Source organism: Labrus mixtus, chromosome 21 (assembly GCF_963584025.1).
Source record: "Labrus mixtus chromosome 21, fLabMix1.1, whole genome shotgun sequence".
NCBI classification, from domain to species: Eukaryota; Metazoa; Chordata; class Actinopteri; order Labriformes; family Labridae; genus Labrus; species Labrus mixtus.
Window position 1 is genome coordinate 19,589,020 of NC_083632.1, and position 15,147 is coordinate 19,604,166.

Sequence of the window (15,147 nt, forward strand, 5' to 3'; positions counted from 1 at the left end):
GTTTAAGGCCCAAAGTCCAGAGTCAGCCAATGACAGATAAAAGTGTTTAAACATGTGATTGATCAATGGACATTAAGGACAACTGAGTCATCATGAAACAGTTTCATCATTATGTGTTTCCCTGTTAAAGTCAGCAGAGACTCAGCTGATAGAGTCTGCTGATTAACACTTGATCAGAGATGGTTTGCACACTGCTCACTTAAATTTATATTTAAAGACGGCCACTTAATCCCAGGTGTCAAATGGTAGCCATCGAAAACGTTTCTCATTAAACAGCGCCCCCTAGTTTGAACTGCCTCAGAGGCATTGTTTACTTGTTGCCTCATAATGTGTTGACAAGTCAATTGACATGTAATGTAGGGAGACATGAAAACAAAGTGTGAGACATGAAGCTGCTGTGGGAGCTCTCGGTGTGGCCCCTGTGATGCTTTCATTGGTATTTGATCCACTCGTCCCCGCCCCTTTCCTCCTGCTCCGCGCTGCGCCGCTCCTCACACCCGGCGCACCAGCGGGACAGTCCGGCTGTACCACGGACCGCAAGAGCCCCAAATACATTTCTATTGGAGAGATAATAAAACCGGAGTGAAGCCGTCTCCTTTTTCTTCCGTCCGCGCGTTTCTAAAGGTGAGTTTCTTTTCAATGTCGACGTCAGATAACTCTGATATAGCTGTGAAAGAAACACAATGAGTCTGTGATACCCAATCAGAAGTTATAAGCGACTTTATCGAAATTTGAATTTGGGTAGAGTGTGTGTGTGTGTGTGTGGGGGGGGGGGGGGGGGGGGGGGGGGGGACTTCAGAGGAGCGCGTTTACAGGACAGGACAGTGAATCTGGGATTTTTTGTATAGCTTTTTAAATCCTTAAGTAAATATATTATTAAAGGCTATAATTCATTTGCAGCGCGATTTTATCCTTGTGGGTATTTTTAAGTTTTCTTGCAATGGTTAGGCTGTTTCCGTAAAATTCTCCTTGTTTTTCGGGGTTTCTTGGATGTTGTGTTAGTATTGCATGTTTGAATGGAGAGTAAACGTATTAATTGCTGGATGATAACATTGCTATTAACTGTTATGAGCCATACATGTTTGACTGCATGTAGAGAACGTATGAACGTATGTGTCTGCTTGTAGAGTAAGCCCCCCTGCTGAGCACAGAGAGAAAGCAAACATAAAGAGTTTCAGATAACATATAACCATTACTGTACAAATGTTGACTGTTATCGTGTGGCGTTAATGTACTGTATACTGTGTGAAGGTTTTCTTTTAGTGTTGTAAGAGTCTTTTCTTGGATGTCTGACATGAAATTCAATCTGCTCCTTTAACATATTTAAGTGCAGCAGCAGCAGCAGCAGTATATCATTACTATTTTCCCACTTTAACCCAGGTCAGAATAAGATCTGCTTGAATGCTGATTTTCATCACTCTGCCTTGTAATTACAGCAGTTGCATGACATAACCTATCAATTTCCACACGTGTCACTGACATTACCGAGCAGTACTCTGATTCAGCGGAACGTGACATGGTGAAGTTGAAGTTGGTGGCCTTGAGGTGTTTTAATTATGGAGACAAACAGGCAGCGCACTGTTGGACTCGTTACAAGTTGGGGGCAGTGTCCATCTGACCCCTACAAGCTGTCAGAGAGCCAGGAGGGAGGCCACCATGTGAAATACCACACACACACACACACACACACACACACACACACACACACACGTTGATGGAAGAGCCCGTGGGGCTGCTAAAGCTTGCCAATAAACAAACATGCACAGGGGGGGGGATCAATGAAAAGCCAGTCTGCTTCACTGATAATAACACAAAATCCATAAACAACATGTAGCGATGACCTCAGCCTTCCTTGCTGTGGATCCAAACAGTGTGTGTCTTTTTTCAACTTTAATTGGATCCATAATTCCTCTTGTTTGTGTCCAGTGGGCATACAGTATCCTATGGTGCATAACTGGATATGTCTATGTAGGCCGCCTGTGAGCTTATAAACACATGCATGCAATACGTTGATCATATCCACCATAGCATTTATTGTTGGACGTTTTTACTCTCTGAAGCACTTTGGTTTACCTCTGCTTTAAATGTGTTATATACATTTAATTGGCTTGACTTGACATTAAGTCTAATCATAAAGTACTTTTGGCAAATGAGAACGGACATTCCCTGTGGTTTTCCACTTTTTTTTTTTTTACCTGAGTTCTACATTCCTTTGAGGGGTACCCTTTGTGACCTTTGGGTGTCATTGACGCAGCCAGCCAGGAAAGGGTCAGTGGCAGAGGTGTGAACTCTCAATCCGGCTGCTGTATTTGCTTTAACACCACAGGGTTCCCTCTTCTTTTTTTCTTCTTCTTCTTCTTCTTTTTTTTGCCCCACATGGTGTGTCCTCACCAAATGGTGAACTGATACAGCAGGAGGCTGAGATTGGTTGATTTGTACTTTAAATACCAAATGGTCTCTATTGTCTCTAAAAACTCCAAAATGTCTTATGAAACCTTTTTACCATAATTAAAAAAAATGCAATCCAACAAGTGATTCCACTACTTCAGGTGGAAACTTTTTTAAAGTGTGGGAAACAAATGAGAAGTTTTTTTTCGAGCAACGCAACATCACGTTCAGCTTGACAAACAGGATACGGTTCTGTCCTGTTTGCTGTCTGGCTGCTGCCCAAAACTTGACTGCATGTGAACCTTTCAGATGATGATAAATGTGGACCATTGTACATTTTCCCTCAGCCTTTTCCTGTTCCTCCTTAAACTATACAACATTTATCTTCAATTTTAAACGTACAGTATCTTATGCTGTCTGTGAAGGTAATAAGACAATCAAAAGCCTGTCAACGGTTCAGTATGTAGTTAGGCAAATCAGAAAAAGAGACATGTATTAGAGTCTATAGAATAAAGTTTTTATAACCTGGCCAGCTGCATAAATGGCCAAAAGGCTACAGTTTTACATGGAGCACCATCACTTAAATATTTGATGTTGCTATTTTTCAGTAAAAGTAACTGTTCTAACATTTATTAGCACTAACTCCAACATGATCCATTAGCTTGATACAGTGGCATGGAGCTCCATGCCTCCAAAAAGCATTACAGTGGTGTACATGCTTTACAAAGCACAAGTGTAAATTATCGCCACACAAGGATGGCAACCATCGACACCTTTTGTTTCAACCCGTAATTTCTCGTTTTCAGTCCGATTTACTGCATGCTAAGCTAAACGCTGACTATAGCTCGTTGTATCAATCTCTTCATCTGATCTTTAGTATTTAATCATGTATTTTTTGCGACCATGATACATACACAGATCATTAAAACATGTTTAAATATTGTTTTTGAACACAAGGCTGACCATTTGAGGGGAATACAAACTTACCAGTGCGCTCTTGGTGGACCAACTTTTTGACATTGGTTTGGCTTTAAGACATTTTTTAACTTAATTTACACTTAAACCATTCTTTTCTTTTATTGTCTTTGTCCGACCCATGACACACTATACATTATATGTGAAAAGATAACATTAGCTCTGCACCTGTTTTAGTCCTCTTCAGCCTTCAATGATCTTTGTAATACTATCTTCAAAGACCAAGGCAACAAAGAGGGCAAATTGGGATTCCCTGTTGCCGCAGATGAAGGAAGCACGGAGCCTCAGAGAGTATGGATATTTGTTGAAGCATGAAAATGTTTTCTTGGCTGAGGAGGAAGTGTAGCCGTGTTTTGCTTGGATTCAGACTGAGCATGGACGGTGAAAATAGGGACGTAATTGAAAGTCAAAGGGTTAGCCTAAAAAATGCGGCCTTATCGTGTATGTTTGTTCACCTGGTTAGCGAGGTTAGTGAGTGAAGGACATGAGAAGAGAGGGAGAGAGAAGGGAGGGAGGGGGTACACCAAAGTCCAGTGCTTATTTTACTCAAAGCAAACTATAGCAGAGTAAACATTTTTGAGTTAAAGTCATCAAAAGTCGAGATTAATGGGTGCGTGTGTGCCTGTGTGGCCCAACAGCTGTTAGTAAAGACTCTCAAAGAGAAGCAAAGAAAGGACATGAAAGGTAAAGAAAGCAAGTGAAAAAACAAACAGGGACAGAAATAGAGAGAGAGAGAGAGAACAAAAGGGGAAAGAGAAAACGCAGTGGAATGAGGAGGAATCAACAGACTGATTGAGCATGTTAAATGAAGGAGGAAGAAGAAAGAGAAAATGGAGAAAAAAAGATAGTTATATCGAAACATGGTTTCAATCAGTGCTGAGGTTGAGAAGAAGGATGTTTGATGGGCCTAATAGAGAGAAAGACTGCAGACTGATGCTCTGTTCAGGAATGTATTCATACCCACACACACACACACACACACACACACACACACACACGGCTCCTATTAGACTGTGGTTACACTGGTTTATATCCAGCAAAGCCACCTCAAGCAAATACTGTACATAGTGACATGGAAATGTTTGATTTCAGCTCGTCTCTGTTGTATGAGTGCTTCAAAATTCCCTGAATGCAGATGCCCAAAGAAAGCAGCTCTAAACTGAAACTGGAGGATGAACGTTGCTGTTTTCAGGCAAAAATGCTCTTAATCAATCAATAAATAGATTTTTGGATCATTATAGGTCAGTTTGGCTGTTTTTATTAAGTTATCTCTTCCCACCTTTGGATATAGCTGTTTAAAACAGATGTCAGTATCTGACACAAAACCTTCAGTAGTAATGTTCTCTGCTAGAATAGTTAGAAAAAAGAAAGAAACTGAGAAAATGTCAGAGTACACAAATAATAGATATGTCAGATGTCTCCACAGGAATAAAGGCAGCGGCTGCCAGGTTTAGCTATTTAGCACATTACAAACGTAGATTTATTCAACGTAAAAAAGGAAAACATTAGAATGACATTTAAGATTTGATGCAGATCTTTGCTGTGCTTTTGGCTGAATGCTGAAGTTAGCATGCTAAGACTGCTAACATTATAGCAGGTATAATGTTGTTTAAATCTTGGATCAGCTAGCTAGCATGCCAAACATTTTCTACCTACTATAATTGCTGACACTGATGGGAATGTCCTGAGTTTAGTAGGTATTTGTAATAAAGCAAAGAGTAAAGTAAGTAATTGTCACATAGCCTGATACAATAGGAAAAGTTGAGTGATCTGCACAATGTGGTTTTGAACTCCATGGTAATGCAGCCAATAGCTGTCAAGACATTTCAGTGCAGCCTCTAAACCCAAACTGCATATTTCTGTGACCGGGTTTTTTAACTTCACATCTTTCCATAATTCCACCCTCCTTCTGTTACATCTCATACCCTTCATTTTTAAGTTTTGTATTTCTCTCATCACCCATTTTGTCATTTCCATTTATGTCCCAATTTGCCATCCTCCCCCTTCCATCCTTTTTGTTAAAATTGATGTTTTCTCCCCTGCTTCCTTCCATTAGATCTCGCCTTGCTATGTCTCTGTTCTTCTTAATCAAAAATATATATTTCATGTTTTTCTCTGACAGGAATCAGAACCGGTGAAAAAGCTGGGTGGTAGCAGCCAGGCCTTGCCCAAAAAGAGGCGTACCCCATACTGGGGGCAACGGAGGAGATAAAGGATTAGAGGATAATCCATGGTACGTTCAAGTCCCTCCTGTTGAGAGGTCCCCTCCTTTTTACTTATATCCAAGACTCATGCAGGCAGGCTGCCACAGGGATTATGGTCTTAAACTTACAACCATTTAAAGACTCAAAAATGGAGTTTCTTTTTGTTCTTTTTAGGTATTTTTAAAAAGCCTGAGGGTGCTGGCTGCTGTATCTGTGTAACTCAAAAACAGAGGAGCAAGTGCAGAGAGCATTCACAGAGAGGAGGGAAAGAGAGTATAGTAGGATGGGGGCATATGTGCAGATAAAATAAGCTTTGCTTAGAGGGTCCAGGTACATAAGAGGGAGCGACCCCCCCTGAGCTGTGGTCAAAGGTCTGTAACTGGATTACAGGCAAAGACAAAACACCAGAGCTTACTGTAAGAACAGAACAATTAATGATGCAACGTGTATCCCTGTAATACCCAGTTATCAATTAGACTTAGTTTCTTTCACTTGAATATTGATATAACAAAGCTACCTTTTTTCTTATTGAGAAGTGCACATTGCATTGTGTCTGGGCTGCAGTCACTCGGGTGTAATCAGAGAGAGTATGCCTGTTGCTTCAGCGCAGTTCATGGGAACATGCCCAAAGTCCCTGAAGGCAAACACTGCATTAGATTGAACCTCACACCTCAGTATGCTGGTCCCTGGTGTCCATGTGTGAGTCTTGATATGGTTCTGTTCGGTGCTGGTATGTGGCGAGTTTCCTCCCTCTCTGCTCCCAGATGCCCCTCTTAAAACTCCAGTTAGGGGAAGTGGAGCGGAGGGCCATGGGACTGTGGTCAGCAGCAAATTAGAAGGCCTGCCTTGGACCTGACGCAATCCCCGACTCTTGAACCATAGCAGGTCATTAATGAAGCCAGACGGGGCCTTGCATGCGTGGGAGGCCAGTGTTGTTTAACTGCTGCAGTGAAAATCTTTTAAAGAGAGCCAGAGGTCCTTGACAGGGCCGCCTTATGCTATCAAAATATTTAAGAATTGGATATCCATTACTCTGCTGGCAAAGAATAACACATGAGAAAAGGCCATTTTTTTATCAGCTTCATTACAGGCTTACAGACTTACAGAGGACTGAAGCTCAAGAAATGACTAGCAGTCTGTCAGTCCACTCAAAATACGACCAAAACCATAAATCAATCATAATAAATCATAAAATATGTTATGAATAATGTGTAAAAAAGATTCTTACTTTTTCTTTAACCAACAATTATCTTTAAAAAAAAAAACGGAAGAGATGGACGGACTCTCAGATATTATTACGGAAACAGAATTTATTGCTGAGGATGCTAATTCACTTTAGCCACCTTCCATGTTAAAGTTAGCTTATTGTCCTGAAAGCTTTGGATACAAATACAAGAGTTTAAAGTAAGGTAACAATGGTGTGAAGCAGTGGTGCTCAACTGGTGGGTTGAGACCCAAAAGTGGGTCGTGGAGATGTTTTATTTGGGTCATGAATGTGTGTCTAGAAAATAATAGGCTGTTCAGGCTCTTTGTCCTGTGTTTTGTACTGAATCATGTTTCATGGAATAAATCTGAATAGTTGAAACATATCAGACATTTGGATCGTGATATTGCATAAAGGAGTTGGTGGTGGGTGCTGAGGCTAGACCAGTTGAGACCAGTTGAGAAACACTGGTATAAAGTATCCGGCTGATTAAAATCACCTGCACAAAAGTTAGCTTAAACTTGTTAGCTACCTGTAAAGGCCTGTGCTCATTGTTTTAGCTTCAATTTAAGCTAGCTAGCTACTTGGTGCTCTCATTTTATCCCTGATCCAAAACACATGCAGACAATTGAAAGGTGCTTTTACTAATTGGAGCATACTATAGCATACTTTAACTTTTAATGAGACGAGAAAAAAGTAAGATTTAAAAAGAAAAATGGTCCAGTGAAAGATAAATAGAAGAGGTAGTCTCTCTCTTAAAAACATTGGGTCAACCTCAAAGCTTTAGTTTTTTAAAATCATCTTTTGAATTAAAGTATTATAAATAACTGTGATAGATTTTTGAGTGGTCTGATAATCTTTTCCTGCCTTTCAAATGTGAGAGGCTCCATTTAGAGGCAGTCTAGCGGTACAGCTAAGTAGCAGCAGTGTTTTCTTATCAGGAAGTTTTCATTATCTCTTCCTATCTGGCTGAGAATACGTTGCCTGTTTGTAAACAAATCGAAGCCTTGTTGAGGGACCGCTGCTCCTGGGCTTTAAAAGCATGATAAGTCCTTTCAGCGAAATGCCAAATGAACTTTGTGTAACCTTCGAGCTAGACAAAGCACGACAAAATGGCAGCAGGAATTCCCTTAAAGTCCAGCCATTTCACGGACAAGGAGCAGACTTTGGCTTGTTGCACTGAGGAGTGACTGTGGTCTAAATTTAGATGGTTCCAGACCAGCGGACCCTTGGAATCCTAAAAACCTGCGGAAAGACGTATCTGTCCAAAATGCACTGAGGTTACTTTACAACTACGCAGAGAATAGTTCAGAACAGGAAAGCTCAGTGGTCTCAACAGAATCTCATCTTTCACTAAACAAACTGCAAATGTCATGCATTTCTGTCAACAGCCGTCAAAATAAAATACATCCCTGTCTACATTTTAAAGAGAGATGTTTTTCTCCCTGTTCTTGCTCTTGGTAGATGGTTTCATGCGGCGACCACAGAAGCATTTGCAGCTGGATTCAAACCTATTTCTGAGCTGATGTCGACAAAGCCAAAGGCAAGCAGGGGAAACCAGGCGACCTGACCACACTCCAACCATCCCAGCTGCTTCCAGGAACACAACTGCACAGTGTTCTCCTTAATTTACGTCTGTTTAATTCAGCCAGCTATGCTGAACGACGAGCTACCAAGAGTGGGACAGAGCTTGGCCTGCGCTAAATAAACAGAGATAATGATCCAGTGAAGTATTTGGCGCTGCAGGTCTGGAGTTCAACTTTTCAGATTTAGAAATTACACGCTTTCAAGATCTTGGATTAATCCTACGGAGTTATTTTTTAAGTCTATACTTTGGACTGCTGAACTTTCAATGATTTTTGCATAAATCTAAGAAGAAAAAAAGTAGAACTTAAGTGGAATAAAAGGCATTGTGAGATACCTTTTGAAGAATTATACGGCCATTCACCTCTTGGAACCATGAATCTTCAGGAGAAGCTATCAGGCCTAAAAGGTCTGGTCACACACTCCCACAGCAAGCGGCGCCATAAAGGTGACCTCACGTTGGAAATGATCAGCCCTCCTATGGGTGACTTCCGCCACACCATGCACGTGGGCCGCGGCGGCGATGTCTTCGGCGACACCTCTTTCCTCAGCAATCATGGTGGCACAGGCAATGGGAACAACGGGGAAACAGATTCCATCTCTTCCCCTGACAACAAGATTGGAGCGTTTTTCTCCAAGACACTCCGTCAAATCAGGAGGGGCTCTGACAACCGACCAACAGGAGGACCAAAGGATTTGTCACCGCCACCCCCTGCCATTTCTCCCATCATCAAGAACGCTGTCTCTCTCCCCCGGCTGGATGTTGATATGCCTAATGGATGCCCAACAACCAAAGTGCTCTTTCCCAGTTCCCAAAGCACACCAGAGGAGATGAAAAGCTCTTATGGTGAGTATGTTTTTTTCTTAGGTAATTGTGGGTTTAAGTCAATGGTGCTACTAAGGGTCTGAACTTGTATTCAGTATGTGTAGATTTAGAAACATAGCATTAGAGACACTTTTCAACATAACACTTTTTACACAAGGTGTCTGGATGTATTTTCTTGGATTTCTACAAAAGTCTAGACAAAAATAAGCTTGCTCTTTAACTGCCAGGGACCAACACCATCAGTATGCTGAGAAATCCAACAAATCTTCACTAAACAAGTGGTTGGCATGTCATCTTTTTTTTGCCCAGTCTTTCAAGGATTAAGACAATTGTTTTACCAAATCTCCAAATTGCCCCTAAAATGAATGGAAGGTGTTTCCTTCAAACTGAATGGTTCTGTTGCTTAAGACAGAGAAAAAGAGGTCAAATGGGTTAACCAGTGTTTACTGGAAACTTTAGAGAAACTTATCCATTACTTCTACCCAGTAATCTTCAACAGATTTCTCCCAGATGTCCTTATGAATCACCTTGGCTCATAATTAGCAGTGCTGCCACTGATAACACACAGAGAGATCCAGACAGAATGGGCTACAAGATGTATGTCTGAGAGACTGCTTCAATGAAACACATTAACACCAAACTCATTGCTCAAACAGCCTGACCTCCACTGTGCATGTGTGTGTGTGTGTTTGTGTGTGTGTGTGTGTGTGTGTGTGTGTGTGTGTGTGTGTGTGTGTGTGTGTGTGTGTGTCTCTGTGTGTGTCTGTGTGTGTGTGTGTGTGTGTGTGTGTGTGTGTGTGTGTGTGTGTGTGTTTCCCAGCCAGTAGACGGTTCAACTAGCCTAGCATAAACATTGACAACGGGGGAAACAGCTAGCATGGCTCTTTTCTTTATTAAATAACATCTTGTCAGTGTCTTGGATTTTTCTGTATTTAACAAAAGATCTCAAGTCAAACCGTTTCTTGTCTTTGTATTTTATTAGCAGAATATCAGGTTTTCTTTTTGCAAAAAGGAGGAAACTTATACAGAGGTGACTATCGTCACGAGTGCATAGAATCCCGCTCGGGAGCAGTTACATCAAGACATTTATAGCAGACTTCGCAAAGCAGGGCACTCTCATTGGTTGACACATGTCGATGTGTCTTAATCTGCCTCATGACAGTTAGGTTCATGTGCTGTTCTTTCAGACAGGGTGTCGTACAAATGTCCTCGCACCCAGATGTGGTTTGGCATGTGTTTTTTGTGTACGTGTTACTTATTTTTCCACTGTGCAAGCAGAAATTCATGTGCATAAACAAGAACATATATTTTTCCATTACATCAGTCTTACACTATAGTTTTTGTATGTTTTAAGAAACCTCCAAGTCAATGGAGTTGCTAATAGGCAAGCTAGCTGTTTTCTCATTTCCAGTCTTTATGGCTAGTTAAAGCTACACGCCTCAGTTTGAACATAAAGATATGGTGGTGGTTGTGAGTTTCTTACCTCAGTCTCATTAAGGAGTTCTAAGAACTTTGGGCTGTGTCCAAATGGCATACTTTTATTCTCCTGTATTTTTAAGTATACAGGAACAGACTGGTCACACTAAAATGCACTGCAGCTCTCAGACTATCCAATGGCAGAGCTCGCCAGCCAGCCAGTAAGCAGAGTACAAATAAAAGTAACCATACTGTAATACGGGTCAAACAATATTAAAATGACTATGTAGTTGTATATGTAATGAACGAATGTAGATTGTTGTTGAATTCTTTTTATGGACAAACAGTTACGCTAGGTTGGTACTAGCTTGTCTAATGTAGCTTTGATGTTAACAGCATGCTAACGGTTGGGTTAGTATTCAAGAAACTGAGTATGTAGTTGGCAATATGTAAGCAGACGTTTACAGACATATCCTTGGACTATTTTTATAAATGATCTGAAAGGTATCAGAGATTGTTTAAACTTTGGTTTAAAAAAATATATATATATTTGTTGGGAGTTATGTAGTTTTGATAAAATATAAAGACTCTTTTTTATCTAAAATCACACAATAGTCACACAATTTGCATTGATAAATAGAACTACTCTTCTAACTGGTAATTATTCCTCATGAAAAGCTGATAGAAGAGTTCATTGGTATAAAATCCCCTCCAAAGTCTTGGCCCTTCATGGCTGGCATTGAGAAAGGCTGTGGTTACTTTATCCTTTAGGGTGGTGAAGGCCGCTGTGTGTGAGTGTGGGACTCTTTAAGAGATCTGGCAGGGTCAGACAGATGATTCACTGTCCACAGATCTGATGGACTCAGCACATCACAGGCTGAGGTTTGTTAACTTGCTATTATTAATCAGGGTGCTCTTAGATGAGTTTACACTGCCCCCTGTTGGAGCTATATGATAAACCATGTGAGGACTGTTCTCACATAAAGTGATTTAAAGACAATATACACATTTATTTAAATCTGAAATATATGACCAACTGAAGGAAGGTTTCAATTAGATTTCTTTGTAAAATCATTCTAATAGTTCAACAAAATATTTGGTATTCAACTGAACTGTGTGCTGTTGAATTTCTGGGTTTGGGTCCTGTCTTTGGAGGAGGCCGCTGCATTTCAGTCAAAATCTCCCCGTATCTTTTGTTGGTCTAAAGCTTAGTTTGTGTGTTTTTTTCTCTGCAAAGTAAATGAATAATATTCTGTGAGTAAGATAAAAAAAAAGGTTAATGCCATCCTCATTTCTACAGTTCTACAGTCAGAGTTTGATATGAAGCCAACAGTCACTTTGCATAACTAAGAATACAGAGGCTGTGTCTGAAGACACACACCACTCACTACATGGTCCACTATATAGTGAATTCACCATTTTGTAGTGATGTCCGAACTTTGAGTGAGCATTATCATACCCTATACAGTGCACACTGATTATATCCCACAATGCACTGTGAAAAGTAGTGTACAACCAATGGTCACTATAAAATCAATATGTACCATCATGCATTGTAGTTCAGAAAGTGGCTTTTGACTCCTAAAGATAGCGACCAGCATGGACACAAAAACACAAAAACATTCATATTTGGAGGCAACGTTGATAAGCACAAAACCACAGTCAGTATGCACAAATAAATGAGTTTCAGTGTGAAGATATGTGTCATTATTAATACAAATTCAGTGCCTTGTCTGTATTTGTTATATATATATTTTTTTTTTTCTTTTTTCTTTATGTTTCTTTGGTTGTTTGTTTTCTTAATACGATCCTCAGCCAGAGTTAAGCTGCAAGGTGTAGTTGTGTGACAGCAATGACGTAATTGCGGCCGGTGAGAGATATAGTGTCCTAAATGATTTTTTTTCATTGTGCTGAATGAGTGCACTCACTATGTAGGGAGTAAGGAATGTGTGTGTGATTTCGGACTCAAACAGAGAATTGAAGCAAGGGGAACAACTAATCTGGGTCTGACCAAAGATTAGAGAAATTAATCATAAGCACTTTTCACAAACTTCTGTTGTCACAGTGAAACTAGCAGGCAACTGTCTAAGAATTCAAGAACGGACAGATACAAGACTGGAAAGAAGCTTTTGTTTTAACTCTCGTCAGAGGAAGTAGGCATGTTTACCCTAAAGGACACAGATGAAAAGACAATATATTTAGACTGAATTATTCCTCCTGAACTTCATGTATTAACAGGATTTTCTGCTCCTCAGGTCTGGACTCTGGTTTTGTCACTCTGCCTCGGCTCTCCCGCTCCGAGCGTCAGCAGCCTTCCATCTCCCTCCCAACCTGCCGCCCCCCCAACATCCACCGCGGCTCTCTAACTGACCCCACTGATGCCATCTTATCCACCTGCTCCTCCTCCGTCTTGAGCTGTGACGCTAAACCAGCAACTGCTTACTCTGACTCCCTTCCCTCCCTCACCTCCTTGGATAACTTCACCTTCACCTTTGACCTCGGCCCCTCCCTCATGAGCGAGGTGTTCGGTCTGATCGACAGCCACATGGAGGACCCCGGCCATGCCTGGGAGGGAGAGGAGGCGGGATCAGCGTGTGGGCTGACCAATGAGGGATCAGAGATGGACTCAGCTACTATCTCATACGTGGATTCCCTCCTGAGGGAGGACTGCGGGGACAGAAAGAGCCCGCACGACGCCGAATGGGAAGTAGAAGAGGAGGAGAGTGTGATGGAGGTGAGCAGAGTCGGGCTTTCAGTTACAGTCCCTGATGTGGTGATAGGGTCTCCTGAAAGAGTGAAGTTGGGGATGGGGATGGAGAGTGAGCGCTTCCAGAGTGCTACAGATGTGCTTGCTCGCCACTATGGCATCAGACCCTTAAAGGGACAGAGCAGGATTGAGGCGAAAGATCCTGAGACGATGATCATCAGCCAGCCCAGGAAAAATATCTCCTACAACTACATGGACGATGAGGATGAAATTAAAGTCTAAACAAAGCAAACAGGGATGCTTCAACACTTAACTTTAAAAAAAAATCTTCTCTGATGTTGGATCTGCAATCTGCATTGGTCTTTAAGAAATTCCCCAAATCGTTTTTTTTTAATGGTCAATGAGGCTGGCTCTTTTGACTGGATGATCATTAGAACTATACCCCGTGCTTAAAGCAGATCTTTTACTTTATACGGCCATGCTTTAAGGATTTGCAGTTTTGATGCAAAGCTGTTGATGAATGTATCTGAAAGAAGTTTAAAAAAAAGACTTGATGCTACATGTTTCCTAACGCTGCACAGAACGGGGCAGAATGCTTATTTCCTAAAGGACTGGGCTTGAAAAAAATGGCTCAAACAAAAAGGAGGCATGGAAAGTAAGGACCCGCAAGAGAACGTGGTTTAAGTTGTCTCCAAGGAAACACAAACTTTAGTAAATGCAGAAGTTACAAACCTTATTCCTCACTTTAAAGTCGACACTTCATCGCTTCCTCCATGGACTGTAAATAAACGAGCACGAGCCTGAGTGACATCATCCATAGGTTTGTGAAGGGCGGTTTTGGAAAGCTATCCTTGGCCGAAATGCTGTCTCTGTCAAACTTTCATTCAACCTACAGACAGGCAAAGAGCTGGAGCTGAGGCGGGCCTTAAGCCTCCTGTCAAACTGCTACAACGTGGCAACTTGCAGTCAGATCTGTCACGCCCTTCATTTTCCACAACTCTGATTATTAACATGTTAATTTCTGCTGTCAAAACAGACATTTCAATATGGGGTGTGTACAGGACTTCTGAGTCATTTGGAGCCAGCCTCAAGTGGACACTCGAGAAACTGCAGCGTTGGCTTCAGTTTTCAACAGGACGGAGGATTCTTGTTGCAGGTCCAGTTGCTACAGTTGAGAACAGTGAGAAGTGGGGATTCAAAAAAAAAAGTAACCTTATAAGAAACTTCTGACATCACTACAATCTTCGTCAACTTTTCGCTCAGGAATACACTACCAAGAAACAAAAAAAAAGGGAAGGAACAGGAGACGCCTGTTATCTCAGGCCTCGCTAGACACACCAGAGAAATGCAAACATCTCGCTCTTTAAACGTCATGGATCGAGGGAAGATGTCAAGTCATACCTGTTTGTGCTTGTAGCAACTTAAGACTGAACCGTTGCTCATTGTATGCTGCAGACCTCCATTATAAATACTCTGTGCACCTTTCATGATAATGAAGTCTGACTCCTGTATTATTTTTATAGAAGAATCGTCCTATATTTGATCTTTTATACAGCTGTAAATGAAGATTTGAAATGACCTCCTACTAATATGTTCTTGTGTGCTATTTGTACTAGTATGAGCACCTGCAGTACACAGTGCAATCCACATCCTTATGCTGCAGTCATGACCAATGATACACTATGCTGAAACTGACAATAAAGATATTTTAGTTGAATGCTCATTTATTTGCATCGTTTTTCAGGTTCGATTTAAACGTATATTCCACAGAAAATCCTCAGAGGAAGACCAAGAAGTGTGTGCAACGTTTTGTCTTTATATTAGATTATTGGAATTTGGTGTG

The 15,147-nt window shown here is 41.2% G+C and overlaps 1 protein-coding gene across 1 annotated transcript; it reads left to right on the forward strand.

Moving 5' to 3' along the window:
• Positions 1-379: 379 nt before the first annotated feature.
• cdc42ep1a (CDC42 effector protein (Rho GTPase binding) 1a) lies at positions 380-15,027 on the forward strand. The gene is made up of 4 exons (XM_061029153.1): positions 380-624; positions 5,486-5,596; positions 8,236-9,202; positions 12,853-15,027. Exons 3-4 carry the CDS (start codon positions 8,731-8,733, stop codon positions 13,584-13,586), a joined length of 1,206 nt encoding a protein of 401 aa, XP_060885136.1. The 5' UTR covers positions 380-624; positions 5,486-5,596; positions 8,236-8,730; the 3' UTR covers positions 13,587-15,027.
• The last annotated feature ends 120 nt before the right edge of the window (positions 15,028-15,147 follow it).

Coding starts and splice junctions, on each gene's coding strand:
- cdc42ep1a (XM_061029153.1), top strand. CDS start 8,731: ATGAATCTTCAGGAGAAGCTATCAGGCCTAAAAGGTCTGGTCACACAC. Junction 9,203..12,852: donor GGAGATGAAAAGCTCTTATG/GTGAGTATGTTT, acceptor TCTGCTCCTCAG/GTCTGGACTCTGGTTTTGTC.